General features: G+C 38.2%; 1 protein-coding gene across 1 annotated transcript in view; it reads left to right on the forward strand.

Moving 5' to 3' along the window:
- csmd2 (CUB and Sushi multiple domains 2) overlaps nucleotides 1–27,434 on the forward strand; it is a 295,070-nt gene that overhangs the window by 217,612 nt on the left and 50,024 nt on the right. The window contains exons 35-47 of the mRNA XM_057828476.1: nucleotides 1,572–1,775; nucleotides 1,949–2,073; nucleotides 4,971–5,067; nucleotides 5,435–5,539; nucleotides 6,584–6,702; nucleotides 7,168–7,237; nucleotides 11,194–11,310; nucleotides 12,002–12,211; nucleotides 15,793–15,981; nucleotides 18,824–19,001; nucleotides 19,899–20,044; nucleotides 20,135–20,215; nucleotides 22,618–22,731. Coding sequence (XP_057684459.1) covers nucleotides 1,572–1,775; nucleotides 1,949–2,073; nucleotides 4,971–5,067; nucleotides 5,435–5,539; nucleotides 6,584–6,702; nucleotides 7,168–7,237; nucleotides 11,194–11,310; nucleotides 12,002–12,211; nucleotides 15,793–15,981; nucleotides 18,824–19,001; nucleotides 19,899–20,044; nucleotides 20,135–20,215; nucleotides 22,618–22,731 — 1,755 coding nt within the window. The remainder of the gene's footprint in view (nucleotides 1–1,571; nucleotides 1,776–1,948; nucleotides 2,074–4,970; nucleotides 5,068–5,434; nucleotides 5,540–6,583; nucleotides 6,703–7,167; nucleotides 7,238–11,193; nucleotides 11,311–12,001; nucleotides 12,212–15,792; nucleotides 15,982–18,823; nucleotides 19,002–19,898; nucleotides 20,045–20,134; nucleotides 20,216–22,617; nucleotides 22,732–27,434) is intronic.

Raw genomic sequence — 27,434 nt, forward strand, 5'->3', positions numbered from 1 at the left:
TGGATATTACACTGTGCTGTCATTTTAATCTGTTTGAGCGGGGCATGTGCGTTAATTGCGTCAAATATTTTAACATGAATAATTAAAAAAAAAATTACTGCCCGTTCACGCGATAACTTTAACAGCCCTAATTATTATTATTAGTATTATTTTTATTTTTATTCATAATTTATTTGTTTTGCTCTTCGTAATTGCTATTTGCAATTTAACGGCAGTATTTATTAAGGCTTTAGTTCAGGTTTTTAGGCTGTGGAACGAATTCATGGATTTATGTATTCTTATGGGAAAATCGAGCTCGACATAGGACTATTTTGACTTACAAGCAAGGTCCTGGAACGAATTAATTCGTATGTAGAGGTACCACCGTATTTGTTACATGTTTTGATGCATTTTTATGCGTTATAAAAGATTTATGTCTGAATTTTGGGGGGCTTGGAACGGATAAGGGCATTTACATGGGGTCTCTACTTACAGGACTCAATTTACAAAACTACTTCCAGAACCAATTTATTTTGTGATTAGTGGTACCACCAGTGGCGTGGGAAGTGGGATGCTGAGGGTGCTGCAGCACCCCCTGGTGTTGGAGGGGGGTGTTATGGCAGACTTTTTGTTGTTGTTAAAAATAAGTCAAACATATTGAAACAATAGCGTATTTAACTTTGGGGATTAAATGTATTGTTGAAAAAGTTGTTAACATGGTCACCACCTGACACCTTGGAGGCTGCCGGGTCACGTTGAGTAAGGCGTTATTGGAACGGAAAAGTTAACTGTTAACAGAGGAGGCATTAACATGGGGCAAAAACAAATTAGGAATTTTTTCGTTATAAAATCAGCAGATTTTCTCAAATTCAATTCGAGGTCGAAATTGAAGATGATTACGATGATAGTTCTTTAATAGTGCCCAGCGAGGAAAAGTTTGCTGCACATTTAGACCGTGCAGTCAAGAAAGGAAATATACCTTTGGTATCTTTAAATAAGTAAGACATGCTTGCATTGTAGTCATACTGTTGTTTGTTGTTGCTGTTCAGCTGCCGCTGTGCAGAGGGCTGTTGGATATTAGTGTGCCATTTATTTTAGTGTTGTGAAAGGAGGGTGTTAAACCGAGGCTTTTAGTTTTCATATGTATGTCAATGCTCCATCTAGCTGCGGGGATTTGCATTATAATACACGGCACTTTTATTTCCAATACAAAAACTCCAACACACCCTGTCGATGAAATAGAACGCAGTCTTCATCGTAGCCTAGTAGTAGTACGTAAACGGTCCAGCATGCGTGTGTACTCCCATTGTGCATGCTTGTATGAAGAAAACGCGCAAGCATGACAAATTTGGACTGAAACAGCTTTTTTGGATAGAAAAAAAAAAACCAAAAAAAAAAAGCACCCTCTGCTGTGAGTAACTTCCAGCGCCTCTGTGTACCACTCGGTCTTGGAAATATGTTAAACATGTTCAGTCCAGGCTTCGTCCTTCGCTTTCAGACTCTGTTCCACAAACCTTATCCACGTTATTGTAACAAATAACACAAAACAGCCAATTGTAATGTTTCATGATCCTATTTCTTGCACTTCACAGCTGTGCCACGAACCAGTGCAACCCAGTGCAGCTCAGTTCCGGAGCCCCGGAATGGCCGACGAATGGGCAACAATTTTGCTGTTGGCGCTGTAATACGCTTTGAGTGCAGCCCAGGTTATGTGCTCGAGGGATCGGCTGCGGTTGAATGTTTGACAGTGCCCAATGCACTGGCACAGTGGAACAGCTCTATTCCCAGCTGTATCGGTAGGACATGGATCTCATACAACAAAAGACACACACTGTTTTTTATCTTTATTTATTCATTCAGTCTTCAAAACATACAACAAACAAATATACGTATATGCACTCACATACAGTACATACATAAATATATGTGTTGTATATTAAAGATTATAATGCACTGCTTTCCTCCACAGTTCCGTGTGGAGCTAATCTTACCCATCGCACCGGGACCATTTTATCACCTGGTTTTCCAGAGCCTTACTTAAACAGCCTCAACTGTGTCTGGAAGATTACCGTACCAGAGGGATCAGGAATCCAGGTTTGCATTATATTTATACTGGGAGCTGAGGACCCTAACCCTTGAAAATATGTGAAGGGAATGAGTCATTTCTGACACTCGCTCACACGACAAAAAATGTAATCTGCCAACAAAATACTTTCAACATTTACATTTTGCTTGCATTGTGTATTTACATCAGCCTGCAGTGGCCTGACCACTACACAAACGTGGTAGTGTGTAATGAGCTAGCCAAGCACTAATAAACTACTAATTAGCACTATGCAAATTACACTTCTTTATGTAGAGCAGGTGGAACATTTATAACATTTAAACAGACTGATTTTGCAAACAGCATTATCAGACTGGTGTGTATAACACTTGTGATAAATCTTGTATTCATGTACCCTCACTTAGTAGTTTTTGCAGGACTTTATCACTTCGTAATGGGGAATCTGCATATGCAAAATTTCTTGGCATAGATTTTAGATGTTGTGGCTAATGACATCAGAGTTCTAAATGTCTCATTTGCTATACCACCCCACTATTCTGTGTCTATGGGTCAAAAAATATTGTTTGACACACCCTTAATGTCGGTAAACTACACACAGCCATTGTGTGCATTTTTCAAAACCTTTCTATCCATTGGATTCCCTCACTTTGATTGTGCTCCAAAAAGGTGATTCGCCAATTTATAGGGTTTTGCTATTCTGTCTATGCTCTGTAATGTAATCCTCTCACCTTTTGTATTCCATGGTCATTGTCCCACTTTTCATTGTCTTTGTCACATTTTCCATGTCTTACCAGGAGAAACGCTAAGACTGTTTTACAGATTGCACTGCAGTTGATGCAAGAGCCTTGCACGGACTTAAAAAATAATGTTGCATATGCTTGTATGCAATTCTGTTTAAAGTTCAATTTGTTAAACAAAAGTTTATACAGTGGTACCTCGACATATGATCGCTTCCACACACAATCTTTTCAACTTTGGAGGTAAAATTTGACTCGCCATTTGTTTCTACATCTGACGACATGCTCGAAATACGCCGATTAATGACAGCGCCACAGTTACTCTGTTTTCCCGCAAGACTGACGCACAGCAGATTTTCTTGTGAGAGAAATCAACATTGGTTCCAAGAATGTTAGTGCAGGTGGCGAAAAATGGAAAAAGGTGAGGATACCATTGAAATGAAGCTGGGAATGATACAAAAATATAAGCATGGCGGGCGCGTCCGTGAACTGACTTGACAATACGGCCATAGAATGTCTATAACAATGGTTTTTAACCTGGGTTCGATCGAACCCCAGGGGTTCGGTGAGAAAGTTTCAGGGGTTTGGCAAGTAAGACATGCAGGGACTCATTTTAATACATTGACTAAATCTATACAAACTGACATTTTAGGCCAGGTTTTGGACAAGTTTTCCCCCAATATACATTTATTCAATTTGTATTGTATTGTGCGTACAGCCCACATCGTGAATCACATGCTTTTATCTTGACACTTGCACTGAAAAACTGGAGATTTGTGATTTTTTTTTTTTTTTTTTCATGATCGAGTGCATTATTGTACTTGAGTCCCTTTTGTGTCTGCAGTCACATATGTTCACTCGCCCCCTTCCTGTCAATGGCCGCTAATGAGGTAACAAGGAAGTGACCCAAACATCCACCAAAACCAACAGGAAATGACTCGAAACAACCTTGAAATCCCCCCAAATGTTCAGGAATTCATCCATAAGTATCCCAAAATAACAAAGAAGTGACCTAAAATGAACTCTTTGGCTTCCATTGACGATAAGACGTCCAATTCACTTAAACAGGAAAGAGTGCCAGTGAATGCTCATTCCTAGTTCCACAGACAGCGCTAGACGTCCAATCCATTTAGACTGGGAGTGGGAATCATTTGCATAGTAGATATCTGGTACCAGCCAGTAGTACAGCCAGTGAGTTAACCTAATTGGTCCAAATACACTGGTCCAGGCTACACGAACTCTGAATGCCTAAATATGGCCTTGAAAACAAAATGAGTTTGACACCCTTGCTTTATTCCATTTCTTTCAATTGCGAGTCCTCCATCTGATTATAGCAGAAAGTAGTTTGCTCAGTGGAAGGTTGACTTGCACTTAATATGAAGGTATATAACAGACTTATGGGCCGCGAGGACTCAAATTTTGATCTGTTTCAAAAAACATGATGCCAAATGTGAAGAAATTTTAACCAGAATTCTAGTGTTCGGTACCTTAAACAAGGTTAAGAACCACTGATCTAGAATCTGGACGGCCCTCCTCCGACCTCTGTTCGCCAGTCTTTATAAGTTAAGGTGACAATTTTTATTGGTGTAGCATTGCCAAAAAATTGCCAGCTTTGTCAGGTTTTTAATCATTTATTTCAGAACTTGTGCAACACAATAAGCCTATTGTCCACCCCAGCTGAATAAAGTGAAAGTAAAAAGTCCTCCCTCCCTCAAGTCAGCCACACGGTGCGTTCAGGTACAGAACCTCATTCATTACATGTTTACAGATATTATTATTATTACTATTATATGATTATTGCGATTTTTATTCATAATATATTTGTTTTGCTCTTTGTAATTGCTATTTGCAATTGTATTAGCAGCATTTATTCAGGATTTAGTGTAGGTTTTCATGTTTTGGAACAAATTAATGGGATTATAATTTATTTTCATGGGAAAGTCCTGCTTAAAATACGACCATTTCAACTTACAAAGTCCTGGTATGAAATAACTTTGAATGTAGAAGTACCACTGCAGGGACTTTTGAGACACCCTTTACAACATAAGATAACAACCATTAGTCATATGCACCTTAGGTGCCTCATGCAGCTCTCCCCATTGTGGTGCCTTTACTATGTCCATTTTTTTCTTTTTTTTAATGTTCCATTAATTGTCATCCTATTCCTGTATGCTCTCTCTGTCACTCAGATCCAGGTTATCAGCTTTGTCACAGAACAGAACTGGGACTCGTTAGAGGTGTTTGACGGAGGAGACAACACTGACACCTTGCTTGGAAGTTTCTCAGGTATCATGTAGTGGCTTGTATTAATGTATTACGCTTATTTTTTTGTTACTCCATTACATTTGTGATTTTTTTCAACATCGACTGGATGATGGAAAATAACATACACTATGACTAAAATGTTATCTCAACAGTAAATCTTACTACTCTACAATTAGGATTACTGTGACTTTTTCCATTTCAGTGATATAGCAAGAGGCATTAGTGTCATTTTTCCTGAGAATGAAAGCAGCGAAATCAACTGCAAATGTTACAAAACCAGTGTTTTAGTTTGTTTGTTTGTTTTTTTTTTGCAAGTAACTCACATAGGCATTGCCCGCCGAAGGTACAGATGGGTTCACTAAATGCTTCCATTAATTTTCTCTCTAAGGCACCACCGTTCCTGCTCTCCTCAACAGTACGTCCAATCAACTATACCTCCACTTTTTCTCTGATATCAGTGTGTCTGCTGCTGGATTCAGGCTGGAATACAAAAGTAAGTGAAAAAAAATTCTGTATTTTTCGGACGATAAGTCGCACCAGCCATAAAATGCCCAACGAAGAGGAAAAAATAAACATATATAAGTCGCACAGGAGTGTAAGTCGCATTTTTGGGGGAAATTTACTTGATAAAATCCAACACATAGAACAGATATGTCATCTTGAAAGGCAATTTAATATAAAAATACAATAGATAACAACATGCTGAATAAGTGTACAATATGATGTTACATGATGCATGAACAACGAAATGCGAATATACTATCCTCACCAGGACGCTACGGCTCGGTCCTGGCTATACAGCGAGCTAAACTTCCAAATGAAGATGCTGGACGTCCGTATAATTTTCTGAATCAATTTCGTCCTCGATACCAAACAGGTTCGCATCAACGTAAATAAATGATAATTAGGTGCTATTATGGCAATGACACAAATGGTTAGCATGTGTTCGCTAGCATTAGCACATCGTTCAAACAACCACACAACTGACTTTAAGTGTCCGATCGCGGGTGGAAAACACACAACAACAACAGAAAAGATGATACACACAAGCGTTGCCTCTGTAGAGATATTTCACAAGCATAAACAATGAATGGTTCGCAGCCGTGTCTCTCTCTCTCTCTCTCTCTCTCTCTCTCTCTCTCTCTCTCTCTCTCTCTCTCTCGCTCTCGCTCTCGCTCTCGCTCTCTCTCTCTCTCTCGCCCTCAAAGACGCATTTCAATATAAAAAACTCATTAATACAATTGAACACACATTGCCAAAGGCAGAACGCGAACGTGGCCATAGCTATTAAGAGTTATTCAGATACTGTAACTATAGCATAAAGAACATGCTAACAAGTTCACCAAACCATCAGTGTCACTCCAAAACACCAAAAAAACATGTGAAATTATATCATAATGTCTTAATAATTTCACACATAAGTCGCTCCTGAGTATAAGTTGCACCCCCAGCCAAACTGTACTGTATAGCCTCAATTACAACAATGAGAAAATTGACATTTTGCTGAGTTTGTCTTTGTTTTTTTGTATCCCTTTAGCTGTTTCACTGACCAACTGTCCAGAACCAGTCGTTCCTATGAATGCCATTAAGATTGGGGAGCGTCTTCAGATGAATAATGTTGTGTCTTTTCAGTGTGAACCTGGATATACACTACAGGTAAAACCATAACACGCACTGATTACTGTTCTATTACTTTGCAACTGCCGAAGTATTATTTGCTGTATATAATATATAAAATATTGGAAACCATTTAAACTAACTACTATGACATGTTTTCTATCCTGTGTCACTAAGTGATTTGAAAGTACTGTACTGTTTAGCTTCCTTCCAGAATTCAAAATCTCAACAGAGATTACATTTTCCTTCTAATTTGGTTGTGGTAAACGCCTACCTCTCTCTCTCTCTACTCATGCTTTCATTTTAATATGGTTGTAATTCTCGTTCGCGGTTCCTCTTTGTCACTTCAGATAGATTTAATAATTTAGTTGCCCCATGAAGTCATTTAGAGACAACAGGCAGCTGCTTCAAACAATTACAGCAGCAGATGTGGGTGAGAGCAAATTAATTCACGGCCAGTTTGTTGTATTTCCCTCTTTTTTCTGCACATGGTGTACCTTGAAGGGGAATTCACATATTACCTGTATGCCTGGAACTGTCCGACGATGGAACTACCCTCCACCTCTTTGCATTGGTAAGTATAACTTGTTTCCTTGTTGCATCCACATTCTTCCCTTGTCCTTCTGGCCTCAGTCTACCATCTGACAACTTTTCCCCGGGGATTTTTCTCCCCCTTTGCTCTCCGGATGATTATTTAAAGCACAACAAGGTTAAGATCTCAGAAGACTTGATCTTACTGTGACATCTTCAGCTTTATGTTGTCACTTCATGTTCAAGGGGAACAAGATTCTTCTTTTGCCTCCCTGAGGATAGTGCAAATCAATAGTTTAATACTGTTTTTTAAAACCCAAAATCCAAACCAATTGACGGAATTAGGGCACTTTTAGTTTCTAAATCCGGTGTTTCATAGCTTCATTAAGTCCAGGCAATCATTTTACAGTAGAAAAAACACATGGTACATGTCAAAAGCAGTAAAGGATACTCTCCAAACAACACACACACAGTGCAAACTATTCATGTATTCTGTATGAATGGAACAGGAGGATTTACATACTTATTCTACCTTCTGTCACCTACTACGAGACCAGTTCATAACAATTTATGTCAATGGCATACATAAAATTAAGACATTTGTGCAATCTGTTATTTTTGGTCAAAATAAGTGAAATTGGATGATTTCCCATGGCACGAATTCTAGTGAACCATTGAACCCTAGTTGGGAATCAGTGATTAAATCAGTGAACCATGTGAGCGTACTTTAACAAACAATTTCCATCTCAACCAATGTTTGCTCTAAATGTGGGAGATTCACATATCCGCATTTTCTGTTTTCAACCTTGTATTCAGCATATCAAACAGAGCCGTTATTTATTCCTGAGAAAGAAAAAAAATAATAATGGTATACCGCTGACATTTATTCTTCCTTGTCTCCTTCCTTTGTCTCAAGTAACCTGTTTGTCTAATTTATTTCCCCCTGCACGGAATTCTTTTCCTAGCATTTCCAAGACCACTCAGTTTTCTGCTTTCGTCAGCTGATGCTCTTGCCATCAGTTTAGCATCCTTTCATCTCTTATGTGTCTTATTCCTGGGCTTCTCCCTTTTCATCTTTCTTGATACCATCATCAGTTTTATTTCTAACTATTTTGAGTCCTTGTCCTGGATTTCAGTCAAGGAAATTGTATCCACTGGTGGTTTAAGATGAAAGGAAGTCTGACAAAACGGCAAGCTATGCATGATATGGCACTATGACATCTTAACATCGTCAACAAAAAGACAATTTGAATATATTTAGCTAGTCTTCATTTCAACGCAAAGACAGCAGTGTAATAGAAATGAATAGTACAGAGATGCTTCACATCAACTAAGCAAGCGCTAGATGTGTTCCAAGGATCCAATTTGTGATCAGGCCCCATACCTTGTCAGAGACAAGGGGCCACCAATCAGAAAGGATCACTCGAGTCTCAGCAAAGCACTAGCACATACATATTAAACTTTCAAACAGAGTTTGACGGCTTGTAAATGACTATGGGCCATAGCATGTCTGATATGACTTGAATCTAGCTGATGCAAGGTGTGCAACATGCAGTGCATAACAAATGAATAGTTAGTTGTTTAACAAATCATTGTTAACAAAAACACTTGTCTCCATCAGTGTTGTTTTCGTCAACGATGACATTAACAAAAATATTTTGTCAGTGAACACTTTTTTCATGACGATGACGAGTGAATAACGAGCTAAAAACGTGTTTTGGGAGACTAAAACACATCGAGATGAATGGCAGTTTGGTCTGACAAGACAAGAACGAGATGAAAATGTGCAAGCTTCCTTCACCTATTCACAGTATGTGACATTTTAATGTGTAGTTAGCCTGCATTGTAGCAGTGTCTGGTTGTGTCACTCAGTGTTGGGCACGTTACTTTAAAAAAGTAATTAGTTGTAGTAATTCACTACTTCTTCCAAAAAGTAACTGAGTTGGTAACTGAATTACTTTATAGTAAAAGTAACTAGTTACCAGGGAAAGTAACTATTTCCGTTACTTTAAAAAGAAGTTGTTGTATGTCAAAGAATTTGAAATTTTCTGAGCAGTATTCGAGTCAGTTGAATAGAGAAGAACAGACAGGTAGTTGTGTTATAGAACCTTATAATATTTATTGCACCTCGCCAGCAACAGATTTATCCTACACTTGAAGTGCAACAAAAATAAACAGAAAACAATATAATAAAATAACTATCAGCAATAAACAATATAAAGTGAGTTTTAATAAATTTAAATCTAACTCACAACCTCAGACAACTGGTCAAGGAGACATAGCCTACTGTACTTCAAGTATTTTGTTAACAAAAGTCAATAGTAAAACAATATAAAGTGAGTTGCCTACCACAGATGTCGACAAAAGCTTTGCCCCGGGACATAAATTACACTTTACATTTACGTTCTTTCCTTTAATTTCGACCAACTTGAAATAGTGTTTATATCTCCAACTCGTAAAGGACAAATTTTCCTCGGAATGCTCTGCTATCATATCCCTCTGCATCTATTTTGCGCGTGTGTGTTTGCCGCACGCGCTGTTCCGGTTTGTGTGTGAAAACCCTGGCTCTGATTGGCTTACCATGACACATGACTCTAACCCTCTGCCAATCACAATCACTTCCATCGCATCTATCCTGGGGGTGCATTCAAGTAGCCTCGTACCCCTACTCCTCCCGTCACTCTCGAAGCGTCTGCCGTCCTCAAGATGGAAGCGGCATTCCTGCTGGCTGAAAGTGGGGGATCGGAACGAGGCTGGCATTCAGGTGTAGCAAACACATAAACGTTAGCAAGCTTTGGAAAGCATTGTCTAATTGAATGAGCAGGGACAAACAAACAAACTGGAGTCATTAGAAGTATGTGCGCTATATTCGAACCTGAACGCACCCGCAAGGCTTGGATGACAAATAAACAGAGCCGAGTAGTCTCACTGCGGCTGTTAGTTTCTTCAGTTTATTCAGAGTAAGTAACGCACCGCTTTTAACCGTCAGTAACGGTAACGGCGTTGTAACGGCGGAAAAAATAATTAGATTACCCCGTTACTGAAAAAAAAATGCCGTTATGTAACGGCGTTATTTGTAACGGCGTTATTCCCAACACTGGTCACTCATGTGACATGCTGCGCCCCCTCTCCCCGACTCACCAGTATGTCGTCTCCAGTCTCCATTTAGGCTAGCACACATGGTAACATATGTTTTCTCGTCTTAGCCAGAGAGAATATGCAACGTTGCTTTATCCTTTAAGGTATGTGCTAAGTGATCATCACACAATAAACAAAACTCATAGTGTTTGCATAGCATTTGCATTAGCATTAGGCTAATGCTAATGGCAAGTGTCTTCTTCAACTCTCGGACAACTTTTTTTTTTTTTTTTTTTTACATGCAGTTCATGGCATTCCGTTGGGTATAATTCATTGAAAATAATGTACTGTTTTCCTGCTGAGAGTATTATCACCAAGTTAGCGTTGTCATTGCTAAAATATGTGCTCGTCTCTCGAAATAGTTGAAAAGCTTAATTTATTTGTTTTTGGAGGCAAATGTTTTAATTTTACAGACTAAAGCATTTTTAGTAAATGTCAACTAAAACTAGACGAAATTAGTCTTGAGTTTTTGTCAACAAAAACTAGACAAACACATTTTGAGATGACTAAAATATGACTAAGACTAATAAGTATTATGATCCAAAAGAGTAAGACAAAAACTAAAAGTTATAATTATTATTATTGGGTAATAAATAATCCCCTTCATGGAGGTGAATTTAGCAATAATAGTTTCCTATAACCACCATTACCACAGTACAGTATATGCTGTTGTGTAGTTTTTGAGACAAAAGGTATGCTCAGCATTGTTTGGACTTTGGCTTAATCCAGAACCTTCTTTCTACGTGTTTTGACAACGTATTTCAGCAGATTTCTGAATTTCAGTCTTTCTATTTTGCATGCATTTATGTTATTAAAATAATTTCACCCCAATGATATACTTCTCTAACTGCCTTACACCAGCCCAATGTGGAGGAATCCGGGAGGAGATGGAGGGCATGATACTGAGTCCCGGTTTCCCTGGCAACTACCCTAGCAACAGTGACTGCACATGGAGGATCTACCTGCCAGTTGGTTACGGTAAAATATTTAGCATCTCTTAAGTTGTTTTAAACACCACAAATAATTTGAATTGTCCTTAAAATAAATTGACATCAAACAACTGACCTGTATGCACTATGAAGGTAAACAGTTTGCCTTGGACGGTGCCTTCAAGGCTTGTGACATTTGCCCTTTTAATTACTTTTATTTTTGTAGAGGAATGCTTACAGCTTCATTCATTAGTACACTTTTTGAATGAAAGAAAACTTAATACAATGGGGGTCATACAACAGGTCATTACTGTAATATGAACATTCATTGTCATAATTGCCCTGAGGCAATGATGATGAGCAGAAGCAGTAATTGGTTCTTTGTGTCTGAATGTGAATGGCACAGGTCCAGCTCATGTACTTTAATTTTCTCTGATTCATTTATTTGTTTTCTCTGAGTGTCTTTTGGCCAATCAATACCTATGTAGGTTATTTTGTTTTCCTGCTCCAATGAAATGTATGTTATGTTAAGTTAGCAGTTTGTGTTGTTACAATTATTTCCTGGAGGTCTAATGTCACCGATGAGAATTACTCAAAGAGGGTTTTTGCAGACCCGAACTAGTAAACTTGGCACAAAACAATGCTGTTGTTGTATTCCATTCTACATTATGTTTTACATTTTTTTACACTTGGAAGAAGGGAAGGAAATAATTTTCAAACGCGTTTGCTTCTCTTGCCAGGAGCACACATTCAGTTTCTCAATTTCTCCACTGAAGCCAACCACGATTTCCTCGAAATACGCAATGGACCCCTGGACACGAGTGCAATCATTGGGCGATACAGTGGACAAGATGCCCCCTCTTCGCTTCTTACCACCTCACATGAGACTACTGTTTATTTCCATAGTGACCATTCACAGAATAAACCAGGGTTCAGGTTCGAGTACCAAGGTAAGTGACCGTGATGTGAAAGAATGTTTGCTTCACGAGAGACTGCCTGGAATTATTGAAGAACTTAATATGCAGTTCACATCATAATTGATATATTCACCAGGATTCGTTTTTGCTAATTGTAAAGCTGGCTTGGCCTCAGTATCCAGTTTTAATTTTTGCTGCTGAGCTTGATATAACCCATAATCACGTCAATGTAGTTTAGCTGAGGAACATTTAATATATTGAGCTATTTGCCTGAAAAATGATAAAATCGACATAAAAATTAAGTCACGGTAATGAATAATGACTTGAAAGGCAGAATGATTCATCATAATCTCTCCCACTTTTCATCAAGTTAATTTAGTAACTATCAGTGTCATATGAGGTGTGTATTATGGGTTTTTAATCACTGTATTCCAAAGTGTTGATCACTTATTTTAAAATTATATTTTTGTGCCTAAGGAATATGACACATTACCATGTGTGCAAAGCTAGAGCCATCACAAATCTGTATTTTATGTGTGATACCACAAACATTGGTGAATTGGGAAAAAAACAGCAATGGGTATTTACATAATCTTATGTAAATTATCTTATAAATCAAACATTATATTTGCAAATACTCCCTTTTGCAGCATTTGCATGAGTTATCTGTTACAATAGAGAATCTGTGATCCATAAAAATCAATTTATTCTGTCAAATTTACATCCTGGCCCTTTGAGGCTCAACGCATATTTGTTTCCAAAGGGGGTCAAAGGAGCTGTTTACCCACCCTACCTCAAATAGCTCCAGACAAACACACCTCTGCCTTATTGATTGGAACTTTGGCAAGGAGGAACAAAAACCCAATCATAAAAGGAAAACGGAAAAATGAACAAGACAATGTCATCATCATGCATTCACTTCAACCATAAATATTTTTTGATGAACTGATTTTTAATATAAAACAATAATGATAACTAGTAGACATGTGCTGATTGCCGGTTTCAAGGTATACCATGGTATGAACACGTCAAGGTTTCAAAACTGCAAAAACTTTCCGTCATACCGTCCCTAAAGTATGAGCTATATGTCTCAAAAATGCATGGAGAAATCCCTCGCTCGCAGCTGTAAGGCTCAACCCTCCCCCACTGGTTGTTACTCAGTGTCAGTGAGTCAGCTGTGCTACACAATGGCTGGAGGAGGCGAAACTCCTGAGCATGTTCCCTTATCAAAGAAAGCAAAATTGCTGGTATGGAAATACGGGGTTTCCATAAAGTGTCTTTACCAGTGTTGTTAATAACGGCGTTACAATATAACGGCGTTACTAACGGCGTTATTTTTTTCAGTAGTGGGTAATCTAATTAATTACTTTTCTCATATTGGCAACGCCGTTACCGTTACTGAGGACGGAAAGGCATGCGTTACTATGCGTTACTATATTGGTCGAAAAGTCTGAGGGAGACGGACTCACCGAGACGACAGAGCAGAGCAGGAGTAGGGAGGAGGCAAGAAAGTTGTGACGCCGAGCAAACGCGATGCTAGGTAGCTCCAATAATACATGTTGTAGCTGATAGCCTAAAAACTACGCCCGCATGTTATGGTAGATATGGTAGACATGGTAGATATCACATGTACTGTATATAGCTATAACTAGATGCAAAATGACAGACATGGCACTAAATGCGTTAGTAGACAGCCGCCATCTTAAAGCAGTAAACTTTTTAGGACGGCTCTGTTGTAGAGAACCTTCCTAGCGAACCTAAGTAGCTTTTTATCTAAAATACTTCTATCGGTAAAATCTTGACTTGAATCTATCTTTAGATGATGAAACAGTTTTAAAACTTTCATATGTCGAAAATAGAGAGAAGGGAACTAATACACTAATGGGAGCAATTTTAACAACTTTTAACAGTTGATACAGGGTAAAGGGTAAATTAGGGTAAAGAATTGGGCTCGGGCCAATTGTACCAAAAACCTTCACAGAAAACTTCACATAGTGTGGCCAATGTTTTTTTTTTTCTTTTTTTGAGGAAAAAAAAAAAAGTAATTATCACCAATTACTTTGCCAAGTAACTAATTACTCTTACATTCAGGTAATTGAGTTACTAACGCAATTACTTTTTGGGAGAAGTCATTTGTAACTATAATTAATTACTTTTTTTCAGTAAGATTAACAACACTGGTATTTACCATTTCAAAACTTTATTAAAAGTGCAATTGATTTTATTCAGATTTGTTCTATTGTATTCAGCGTTTATTGAAGTTTTTTTATTTTTTATTTTTTATTTTTTTTTTACGTCTTTTAATACACTTCTACATGGGCACCATTAGTTGCACAAAGCACATCAAGATTTCTTGCCATGTCCGCTGTAGCATAGCCTCATCAATTGTGGCAATGGCATCAGTAATCCTTCGCTTAAGGTCAGTAATGTCCCTTATCTTTGTTTGATACACAATATCTTTAACATAGCCCCATAGAAAGAAGTCCTGGTGAATGTGGCGGCCAAGGAATTGGCCCATCCCTTCCAATCCATCGGTCTGGAAATTTTTGATTGAGGAACCCACGTACATGTAGCCCCCAATGTGGTGGTGCACCATCTTGCTAAAAAATGATGGTTGGTTGAAGGTCATTCAGTTGTGGTGCAACATATTCAGTTAAAAGGTCAAGGTAAAACTTTAAGTACTGTAGTGAAGTAATGAAGTAAAAGCTGAAACGCACAAATGCAGTGTAATAAAAAACTTTAATAAACACTGAATACAATAGAACAAATCTGAATAAAATATCTAATCAATTGCATTTCTAATAATTTTTTTAAATGGTAAAGAGACTTTGTGGACTCTGTACTTCGGCTACATAAAAAAATACAGACGATTGGGCTTTAAGGGAGGAAGGCCAACCGACATATACAGTAAAACTATGTTTGCGGAGGGTGGTTGCCGAGGAGGCAATACCTCCAATATGATTTCACATTTCTACAGCATTAAACGTTAGTAAACACTGTCATTAAAGTTTCCCACCAGCTGCGAGAGTTAAATTCAGAGTGCTTAGTGTGTCTATTTGTGGTAAACCATGGCGTTTTTTTTTTTTTTTTCTCTAGCAAATGTCTGTGTTGAGATAGTGTGTATATAATGTATCATTTTAATTTGTTTTAACTTAACATTATACTTATGTTCCGATTTGCTAATATGTTTTAAAAATTAAAAATCCTGTTCAATGGAATTTTTTTGTTTGTTTATTTTTTTTCAAACCCAGATATCTCAAAATTATACATTTTAGAGCTATAATTGCGATACCGTGAAACCGTGATATTTTGGCTTAAGGTTATCATACTGTCAAAATATCATACCGGCACATGGCTAATAACTAGCAGTCGTGGTTAAACCGACAGCTTTTAAGGATGTGATTTCATCTGTGAAACTAACTTTGTAATCGTCCTGGATTAACTTTGAAAATAATAATCATAATGAAAACATTTGTGATTGTTTCATTAACATCACAAATACAATATAGCTGAGCATTGCAGTCCAAGTTGAGGACGTTTTATAATTTCTTGAATTTCAAAAATCATGCTAATTTCTAGTCACATCATTCATGGGTCCATCATCTTGCCTACAGCTTATGAACTACAAGAGTGCCCGGATCCAGAACCTTTCCGCTATGGTGTGGTAGTGGGTGCTGGCTACAGTGTGGGCCAGTCCATATCCTTCGAGTGTTTGCCTGGCTACCAGCTTGTGGGATATTCCATCCTTACGTGTGAACATGGCACAACCCGCAATTGGGATAACCCTTTCCCTCGCTGTGAAGGTAGGTTGAAATGGCATGTCGATTAAAACAAAAAAGACTTAGACTTAATGTGTTTCAATATTCATAGTAAATAAAGCCATTAGACTGTCCCATCAATTATACCCTTTTAATGATGCAAATTGTATATATATGGCGGAAAACACAGACAAGACCGAAAAAGCAGTTTCTGCGCTTTCACTCCTCTTAAAAAGAAACTTCTGTATTTTAAGCCAAAACAACTGTTGTGTTTGATAGAACAATATGTCCATATGCTCCCATTGCAGATTCATGGTGCATTAAGCCCCTGAACTATTTTTAATTTGTCCGTTTTACCCTGGAAACCCCCGTTAACAGACGTCGCACAACTGCTTTTGTTTCAACCCATCTATAAAAAGAAGGTAATTAATTATATTTATTATTGATAATGTCATTTATGTCTTAGAATTATTAATTGATGTCTAATATTTCATTTTTAAAAAAATGACAAAAAAATTATTCACTCACATATTTTAAACTTTTAAACAAATTACGTCACAATGAAAAAAATGGTGTCTAACAAAGTCACGGATATGTACCTCATAAATATCGCTTAATGGTATTTTTTTTGTTACTGTCGCTTTTTCTCTGATACATTAGATGATAAATAATCGATCCAAACAAAGAAAAGTTGGAAAAAAAAATGTTTAAAAGGGATACTAGTATATGAAAAAATAATCTCAACTATTCCTTGATGTCTGGGATCTGCATCGCGACGCTTGTTATATTACCATGTTTCACTAATAAAATCCCCCCAAAATCCAGCTGTGGCCCTTCACAGCTGTGTCTTGGCACTCAGTAATACATGCTACATGGAGTTTTTCGATCGAAACAAGGTAAGTACGCGATAATATCCTGTTAAAGTCATGGCGTCTTTAATTCTGCTCTTTCATGCTCTCACCTCTAGATAGGGTTTCGCTGTTTAAAAAAAAAAAAAATAATTAAATGCCCTCCTGTTCAAAATTATTCTTCCCCCAGAAAATTGATATTTTAAGCTTTTCAACGATGTATCACTCATGCATATCGGACAATTTTGAAAGTTGGCCAAATTGGAGGTCTCAGAGCGGAACTTATAGTCTAGTATATGTATTTATATATATATATATATATATATATATATATATATATATATATATATATATATATATATACACTGAATATATATATACACTGAATATATATATACACTGAATATATGGCGGAAAACACTCAGGTGACTATAGAAAACAAAGAGCAGAATTACAGACGCCATGACTTTAATGAGTTTTTTATCGTGTACTTACCTTGTTTCAATCCAAAAACTCCATGTCGCATGTATCACGGAGTGTCAAGACACAGCTGTGAATGGCCACAGCTGGATTTTTGGGGGATTTCATGGGTGAAACATGGTAATATAACAAGGATCGCGATGCAGAAATCGCAGACATCAAGGAGTGGTCGAGATTTTCCTTTTCTTATATTTACCCTTTTAAACGTTTTTTTTTTTTTTTTTTTTCACTATTTGTTTGGATCGATTATTTTTCATCTAGCATATCGGAGAAAATGCGACAGTAACAAAAAATACAATTAAGAGATACTTATGAGGTAGATATCCGTGACTTTTTTACAGACAACATTTTTTTCATTGTGACATAATTTGTTTAATAGTTTAAAATATGTGAGTGAATAATGTTTTAAAGTGTTTTTTTTTTTTTTTTTGTAAAACTAAATATGAGACATCAAATTATGATTCTAAACTAAAAATGCCAGATGTTTTGAATAATAAATAAAATTACCTTCGTTTTACGGCTGGGTTGAAACAAAAGCGGTTGCGAGATGTCTGTAAAATGGGGTTTCCAGGGTAAAGCTGACAAATTAAAAATAGTTTGGGGGCTTCACGCGCCATGAATCTGCTATGGAAGCATATAGACATACTGTCCTATCAAACACAACAGTTGTTTTGGCTTAAAATACAGCAGTTTCTTTTAAGTAGGAGTGTAAGAGCAGAAATTACTTTTTCAGGCTTGTCTGTGTTGTAATAATTATTAATGTATTTATTGAAATCATTATTTACATTTAATTGCCCACTGTACACATACTGTATTATTGCAACCAAATGCATCTTGAAAATACAAAATCATGATATTTAGTGAATAGCATTTCTCCAAAGTGTCTGGCGTCAGATCAATAACTCATCTGACAGGTGAGAGACAAGCTCAGGAGTTGCTGTAACACATAGGGTACCTAAATAATTTGAGCACGCGCAGACACGCTACCCTCAGTGCCTCTGATGAAAATGTAATCTTAGCTACGTACGTATAAAAAGGATTGTATACACCGAGGTTTTCAAGGATGTGTCGTTAATCTGATCTGCTTGTCCCAGCTGCTTGAGATGACTACACGATTGTGATTACTGTGAGAATGTTTCTTTCATGGTCGCAGCACTTGAAAATATGAGTATGCTCGTCATAGGAAATGTTTAGTATTTTACTAGGTGTTTAATTTGCCTTTTGAAAAAAGGAAAAAAAAAATGAATGCATGCAGATTTGGTAAAACCACACGCACGTATGAATGGTGAATCACAATTTCCTATAAAACATATTAATAACCAAGTGTTAAAATCCTTGTATTACATCTTTAGTGAGATAAATCAACATTATTTGAGGTAATGAACAGGTCTGCAATAAAGATTTCCACTTATCTTTTTACCACAAACTGGCTTTATCAGCAAGATTTGCTTATTAATCTTGAGCTGAAACCTGCTTTGTTGTGTTAATTGGAATTATAAGAGACCCCTGGCCAAGTGATATAAATTCAGCCACTCTTTGTTGGTACTCTGATATCTCAGTTCCTTGCGGTGGAAATATCACATCAGACAACGGGACCATCTTCTCGCCACGCTACCCAGAAGAATACCTCAACTCAGCTGATTGCTCCTGGTTGATCACCGTGGCCCCAGGTTTTGGAATCAAGCTCAACTTCACACTACTTCAAGTTCATGGGCCCCATGACTTCATAACTGTTTGGTAAGGAATTATGATTATTTTGAGAGCTCAAAAAGCCATAGCTGATGGTGTGCAACTTGATTTGTTTTGTTTGATTTATCCTGTGCTGTTGAACGGCAGATTGCCTTTTCATCACCTCTTTAGTATTTGGCTGAAGTTATCAAATGTGTAACTGAACAAAGACTTCCCAGTCCCTGTTCATCCAGTCTGCGCATGGCACTCTCCAGAAACCATGTGTTATGTTTTGATTGCCAACCAATCTGCAAAGATGATGACTGCATGACATTCCCAATGGATTTTGGTATATTCTCCTACCACATGCTGATTTAACAGCAAATTGTTCTACATTGCAGATCTTACCTGAATTGAATGTTTTCGTTGATAGGATATCTTGTCTGTCAAAAAATATGTTGAAAGCAACCCATTTTTTGATTGCATTGTTTCTTTCTATAAACGGTCCTACTGCATTGATCTTTCTTTGTATGTTCCCCTGGAGTCAAGATGCGGACTATCATGTCGCCCAGTTTCAACTTGCAACCTCTGTGTATCTAGCCACTGAACCACTGAGCCAAAGAAATGGGCCCCATAATGGTAACTTGGCCAGAGTGCAGTCAGACAGCAGTCCCTAGCCAGCCGTTTTCAGAGCTGCTTGTAATCTCCCATGCCCACTCTGACAGCCAAAGACAGATGGTTTTTAAGCTGAATGGTTTGTGTTATAATTCCGGGAGCTGGCTTAAATGGCCATTCCTACGACAAGGGACAGCTTCGATTGGACCAAAGCTTCCGAAGGCAATCCCATCGGATGTTAGTGTTCACAGTCCAAACCAGATCAGTCATTCCATCCTGCCATACAGTGTTTTCCTTCCTTTCGTGTGTTGTAATATTTCACGCCCTCTGATCGGTCTCTCTTGTCTTTAGGGATGGTCCACAAGAAACGGCTAGAAAACTAGGTGTGTTCACTGACGGAGAACCAAACGACCCCCCTAAGAGCACATCAAATCAGGTGCTGATCCGTTTTCGCAGTAACACAGAGAAAGGTGGATTGTTTCGTATCGACTATCAAGGTAAGTCCTTTTTTGCAATGCATAGTACATTCTGGATCCTGTAGCTTTTTTGTTTTTGATTGACGTCTGTTTTATTTCTTTCCAATAAAGCTTACAGACTTCAGTTCTGCTTGCCTCCAACCATCATTCCTAACGCAGAGATTCTGATGGCAAGCAAAGAATTTAAAATAGGTAAGAGTTCAAAATATGTACTGTATTTTTCAGACTATAAGTCACATCTGAGTATAAGTCGCACCAGCCCAAAAATGCGCAATGAAGGGGATAAAAAAAAAAAAACATAAGTCCCACTAGAGTGTAAGTCACATTTATGGGGGTAATTTACTTGACAAAATCCAACACATAGAACAGATACAGTGGGGCAAATAAGTATTTAGTCAACCACCAACTGTGCAAGTTCTCCTACTTGAAAAGATTAGAGAGACCTGTAATTGTCAACATGGGTAAACCTCAACCATGAGAGACAGAATGTGAAAAAACAGAAAATCAAATTGTTGTATTTTTATAGAATTTATTTCCAAATTAGAGTGGAAAATACGTATTTGGTCACCTATAAAAAAAGCAAGATTTCTGGCTGTCTTACTTCTTCTAACGAGGTCTAACGAGGCCCCACTCGTTACCTGTATAAATGGCACCTGCTTTAACTCATTATCTGTGTAAAAGACACCTGTCCACAATCTCAGTCAGTAACATTCCAAACTCCACTATGGCCAAGACCAAAGAGCTGTCGAAGGACACCAGAGAAAAAATTGTAGACCTGCACCAGGCTGGGAAGACTGAATCTGCAATAGGTAAAACGCTTGGTGTAAATAAATCAACTGTGGGAGCAATTATTAAACAATGGAAGACATACAAGACCACTGATAATCTCCCTCGATCTGGGACTCCATGCAAGATTGCACCCCATGGAGTCAATATGATAGCAAGAACAGTGAGCAAAAATCCCAGAACCACTCGGCGGACCTAGTGAATGACCTACAGAGAGCTGGGACCACAGTAGCAAAGGCTACTATCAGTAACACAATGCGCTGCCAGGGACTCAAATCCTGCACTGCCAGATGTGTCCCCCTGCTGAAGAAGGTACATGTCCAGGCCCGTCTGCGGTTTGCTAGAGAGTATTTGGATGATCCAAAAGAGGAGTGGGAGAATGTGTTATGGTAAGATGAAACCAAAATAGAACTTTTTGGTAGAAACACAGGTTCTCGTGTTTGGAGGAGAAAGAATACTGAATTGCATCCGAAGAGCATCATACCCACTGTGAAGCATGGGGGTCGAAACATCATGCTTTGGGGCTGTTTTTCTGCAAAGGGACCAGGATGACTGAACTGTGTAAAGGAAAGAATGAATGGGGCCATGTATCGAGAGATTTTGAGTGAAAATCTCCTTCCATCAGGACATTGAAGATGAGACGTGCCTGGGTCTTTCACCATGAGAATGATCCAAAACACACAGCCAGGGCAACAAAGGAGTGGCTTCGTAAGAAGCATTTCAAAGTCCTGGAGTGGTCTAACTAGTCTCCAGATCTCAACTCAATACAAAATCTGTGGAGGGAGATGAAAGTCCGTGTTTCCCAACGACAGCCCCAAAACATCACTGCTCTCGAGGAGATCTGCATGGAGGAATGGGCCAAAATACCAGCAACAGTGTGTGAAAAGCTTGTGAAGAGTTGGAGAAAACATTTGGCCCGCGTTATTTCCAACATAGGGTACAAAACAAAGTATTGAGATGGACTTTTGGTATTGACCAAATACTTATTTTCCAGCATGATTTGCAAATAAATTCTTTAAAAATCAAACAAGGGTTTTTTCTTTGGGCTTTTTTCTACATTCTGTCTCTCATGGTTGAGGTTTACCCATGTTGACAATTACAGGCCTCTCTAATATTTTCAAGTGGGAGAACTTGCACAATTAGTGGTTGACTAAATACTTATGTGCCCCACTCTCTGTCAACTAGAAAGGCAATTTAAAATAAAAAATACAACAGAGAACAACATGCTGAATAAGTGTACAGCATGGTAATGTTTTATGATGCATGAACAATGAAATGCGAACGTGGCCGGTATGTTAACTTAACATAGCTATTAAGAGTTATTCAGATAACTATAGCATAAAGAACATGTTCACAAGTTTACCAAACAATCAGTGTCACTCCTAAACACCAAAATAACATGTGAAATGATAAATAATGTGTTAATAATTTCACATATAAGTCGCTCCAGAGTATAAGTCGTACCCCCAGCTAAACTATGAAAAAAATCTGCGACTTATAGTCTGAAAAATACGGTACAAGTATATAATGTTGATTATGTGGACCTAAAAGTAAAATTTTCCTAATTAAAACCATCCCCTCCTCATGTTTGTCCAAATAGCAGCAAAACTGACCCGCTGTTTCAGCCCATGTGATTAAGTACCGCTGTTTTCCATTGTGCACATTACATTCATGACAGTGCCAGATAATTGTAATGACCACCATCTGACTGACATTTAGCTTTATAGTAATCATTTGAAAGGTTGTGTCACTTTTATTATGGCCCTTGACCTCTCACATATAAAGGCCCTCCCTCTCTCTCTGTCCAGGGGATATTGTGCGCTACAGGTGTATTCCAGGTTACCAGCTAAGTGGCAACGACATCCTTACATGTCGTCTAGGGGCTCACTTGGAGTTTCAGGGGCCTCCGCCGTCATGTGATGGTGAGTGAATATGAGTATTTCTCCTCAATATGTCTTTATTCAGTATTTAAAATCATCTTAATAGAATTGGTTGATGTGAAATCTGTTGGTTTTGACATTGCTACATTGAAAATGGTGGCTATTTAACAAAATTATTCTCTATCAATGCCGTTCTAAATACTTCCTAAAGACTCTAATCTCCTATCATGAACATAATTTTAATCATATGATTTAATTAGGCAACAGTCAAAGCCGAGGAATTGATATAAACTTGCTCTACCTCTTGGGAAAAAAGTTTCTTGAATATGATTTATTTAGAGAAGCTTACAAGTGTAAATAAGTAATATTAGTCACATAGCTTGCAGAATAATGCATAACAACAATTGTATTAAAACATTTGAAGTAAAAAAAAAAAGTTAAAATTATGAACTCCTGTAGTTAGCATAATGCAGGGTGGTTGTTTTTCATACAGTTTTTCCCAAATGGATTCACGTGCTTCTAGCTGGGCAATTTTTTTGACTCTCATGGGCTTTGCACAAGCCTGCAGTCATAGTGCAAAGGCATCATATCAGTTTGGTAGAACTTTTCATCTCCACGGATGATGCTAAGTTCCCAGGGGACTGAGAATGGCTTTCGTGTCGCTCTCTCCAAGCTGAGAATCATCATCCCAAAGGAATTAATAGTTGCACGGTTACCACACTGTACCGTTATTATGCCGAATGTTGCGCTCAACATTTTTCCTCAGGGCGAAAGGAAACTGGTGCACAGAGGTTTCACTTTTCCACTATGCTTTAAAATATTATGAACTCAGATAATTACATATGTTTTGAATTCCTGTGCTTTATTCTGCAATGCTACTCTGTCATTTTGTTTCTTAGACATTGGGTCTTCGAGTAAGGCGGCACAGTCTGGGGAATGTGACTAATTTGCAGCATTAAATAAAGAAAACACAAATTTTTAAGCATAGGGTAAAAGCGTGGGTGTCAGGTAAAGAACAAAAAGCAATGGAGAAATTGGAAAAAATGTAGCAAAACAGTCTTAAGTCTTCAAAATTGTGGCAAAACCGGTGTTTGTATATCCATCTTGAGTTTAATAAGAAGGGATCAACGTATGTACAATGACAAAGATTAGATGATATTGATTGAAATTTACCCAACAGAGTGAGTGCTACTGTGACTAGTTGTTGGAGCTGATTGTAATGAGTGACACGCAGAATATCCAGTAACGGGATTACCAGTGACTTTGAAAAAGAGCCAATGAATGAATAGGTGTGACTATAATACAAACACAAGCCACCGTCCACTGGAAGAGGGCATGCATTTTTCAAGGGATTTGGGCAAAATAAGAAGTTTGGCAGCAGGAAGAGAAAGGATGCCTGACTTTACTGAGCAGAAAGCTGGTGACTGAGAAGAGGACAGTAGTTTAGAGCCAAGGCGAGCAAGGAGAGGACAAGGAGAGACTGAGGTTGGAATGCAAAGCTCATTGAAATGCACGGGACATGCAGGCTGCAGCTGCACCTATCAAATCATCGCTTCTGGCTCTCACGAGCACAACCCTCAGCGCACATCAAATCGCCCCTACATACGGACACACATGTACGTCTCTTCTGTCTAGCTTCCAAAGTATTAACGGATTTTATCGTGGTGGTCTGCTAAAGAACAGTGCTAGAATTTCCAATTTGTAGCTGCAGCTCCCAAGTATCGTCTTTCATCCTCTGCATTGCTTATGACTGCACCCCCTCCCCCACACAATCCCTGCCAACTCACAAGTGTCACACTTTCTGACTCTTCCTGCGTAACGAACCTGTTAATCTCCTGTGCTCTCAACCTTCTCGGGAGCCTGTTTAAAGCACAGTATTTTGACATCTATCAGCGCACTCGTGTTCAGGTTGACATCCCTTTAAAATCTCTGCATACTCTTTGTATTCAGTCCAGAGACTCATTGGCAGACATCAGTGACTTTTCCATTCCCCATTTTAGTGCCATTTTAACAAACATGTTTTGCATACATGTGTTGGGTTAGGATAGTGGACCATTGGTGTCACAGTAACCTTGATTAAGTAACTTACCAACTTTACCAAAGTAAGTACTCGAATTACATTCTGGAGTACCCCATTCATAGGGGGCCTGTCTCCGTCAAAGCTGACCGAGTGGAAGCACAGACAAAGAGCTTTTTCCGTTGAAAATTCTTCTGAATAAATGCTTAAATCCCTGAATTCTTTATAGATATGGACGTAAATTAGTCTTGATTCTTGGTTGAAATTAGCGGCCGCCATATGTAAGCAAAGAGCTTTTTCCGGTGAAAATTCTTATTAGTAAATGCTTAAATCCCTGAATTCTTTATAGATATGAACGTAAAACACACTCGTTTCCTGGTTAAAAGCAAAAACCCCGTGCATTTAGCATTTATTTTACGTAAATATTGCGAAATATGATGCTATTCTGTTCGGTTCTGTTCTATTCAGTAAGCAAATTAGATGACGCCATATGTAAATAAGGAGCTTTTTCCCTTGAAAATTCTTGCGAATAAATGCTTAAATCCCTGAATTCTTTAGAGATATGGAAGTAAAACAGTCTCGATTCTTTGTTGAAACAGCAAAAACCCGGGCAGTTAGCAATTATTTTACGTAAATATTGAGAAGTAAAATGTTAATCCTGTAGCAGCTAATTTCTCCCATTGATTTTTTTCACAACATTTCAAAATGCATGCATGGTACGAAAAACAGTATAATTACCTTGTATCCTCGAACAAATCACTCCTGAGACAATCCTTCCTGTTAGTATGCGGTACAGCTTTCGTACTTTTTCAACCTAATTTGGGCGTTGGATCCCTGCATGTGTTGACTAACTGTGACCGACTGCGAATAACTGAAGTGGATTGTAGGATTGCCCCCTACTTGAAGGCGTTGCGCAGTGGCTGGCGAATGTGACCTGTCAATACAATTATGAAGTCTATGGTTGATATACATTTTTGTACAGTTTTCACTACCTGGTGATTGTTGCTACTCCAAATATTTCCTAAATTTGACATAGTTTTGAGGGCCAGTGTAGTACTTTAGGTGAAGCAGTCTCAAAGTAGCCTAGTCACTGTATTTCTCACTCAAAACAGCATTCTCTCTCTGTCCTTCACTCTCTCTGTCCAACTGTTTGGTATACACACACGTGAGATTTCCATCTGTTTAAAAAAGAGGTCATACGAGACTAGAGTCGCATTGTATATTTATTGCCATTAGTGGTTTCAACCCTCCCTCCAACCAGCTTACTGGATTTTATTTTTGATCAGATACAGAACTGGTTTCCTTAACAGCCATGTTCTAGTTGTAGTTAGCTTTCTTCCACTATAGTCTACACTGGCTTTTCTATCAGACTCCTTCTTATTCCATACAGTATATTATTCTTTTCAACTATGGCCCCTTTCCTTAAATCCGAGAAAAGGGATTACAGCTGCCCCATATTCAGGGCCTCATTGTCATCCCTGACTTTTCGCAGTTGTCAGGTCCTGATTCATGCTAATACTTACAGTGCATGTAGTGGCCCATCCCCTTCAATCATCTCCTTATCACCTTTCTCCTTATGATAATTAAATTCTAGAAAGGAGAGACAACTACTGCAGCAGTAAAAAGCTTAATTTATCCCGGATTTCTGGACGTTAGTGCTTGTTCTGCAATTGCATGGTAGGGCTGTAAATAAACAAAGTGCAGTGTTTGCTGGCTTGCAAAACAAAACAGACAGGGGAATCCTTTAATTTTAGCAATAGTCATGCTCCCTCTTCCATCCTCTGCCTACGTGTAAAAAGGAAGATGAATGAATTTTATGCAGACCATGTCTTCCTTTTATATTGGTTGTCGTGCACATTTCCATCCCTGCTGACTCTACTGCTTGCCTTTTGAAGAGTTTGATTTTCAGACCTATCACATTGATCTTGCCTCATGTGCAGAAGCCTCTTTCATTTTATCTGATACGACCCTTCATGTATGTTTGTTTATTGTCAAAAATTTTGAAAACGTAATTTCAAAGTGTGCCTGTTCAAATGCAGTGTCATGAAAAAGTATCTGAACCTTTTGGAATTTCTCAACTTTCTGCATAAAATCACCATCAAATGTGATCTGATCTTTGTCAAAATCACACAGATGTAAAAACAGTGTCTGCTTACACCAAAAACACCCAAACATATATAGGTTTTCATATTTTAGTGAGGATAGCGTGCAGACAATGACAGAAGGTGGAAAGTAAGTAAGTGAACCCTCTGCCTAAGGAGACTTAAAGAGCCATTGAAACCAATTTTTATAAAACAATTTAAGTCAGGTGTGTTCCCAATCACTGATGTGTGGTTTAAAGCTGCCCTGCCCACTATAAAACACACACCTGGCAAGAATTGTCTTGATGAGAAGCAATGTCCGATGTGCATCATGGCTCGGTCAAAAGAGCTGCCAGAAGACCTGTGATCAAGGAATCCTGATTTTTATAACGATGGGAAAGGATGCAAAACCATCTCTAAAAGTCTGGAAGTTCATCAATTGACAGTCAGAGAAGTTTTCTACAAATGGAGAGAGTTTGGCACTGTTGCTTCTCTCCAAAGGAGTGGCCGTCCACCAAAGATGAGGCCAACAGTGCAGCGCAGAATACTCAGAGAGGTAAAAAAAGAACCCTTGAGTGTCTGCTAAAGACTTACAGAAATAACTGGCACAGTGCAAAATATCTGTGCACACATCAACTATATGTAAA

The sequence above is a fragment of the Corythoichthys intestinalis genome, chromosome 22 (assembly GCF_030265065.1).
Source record: "Corythoichthys intestinalis isolate RoL2023-P3 chromosome 22, ASM3026506v1, whole genome shotgun sequence".
In the NCBI taxonomy this organism is placed as follows: domain Eukaryota; kingdom Metazoa; phylum Chordata; class Actinopteri; order Syngnathiformes; family Syngnathidae; genus Corythoichthys; species Corythoichthys intestinalis.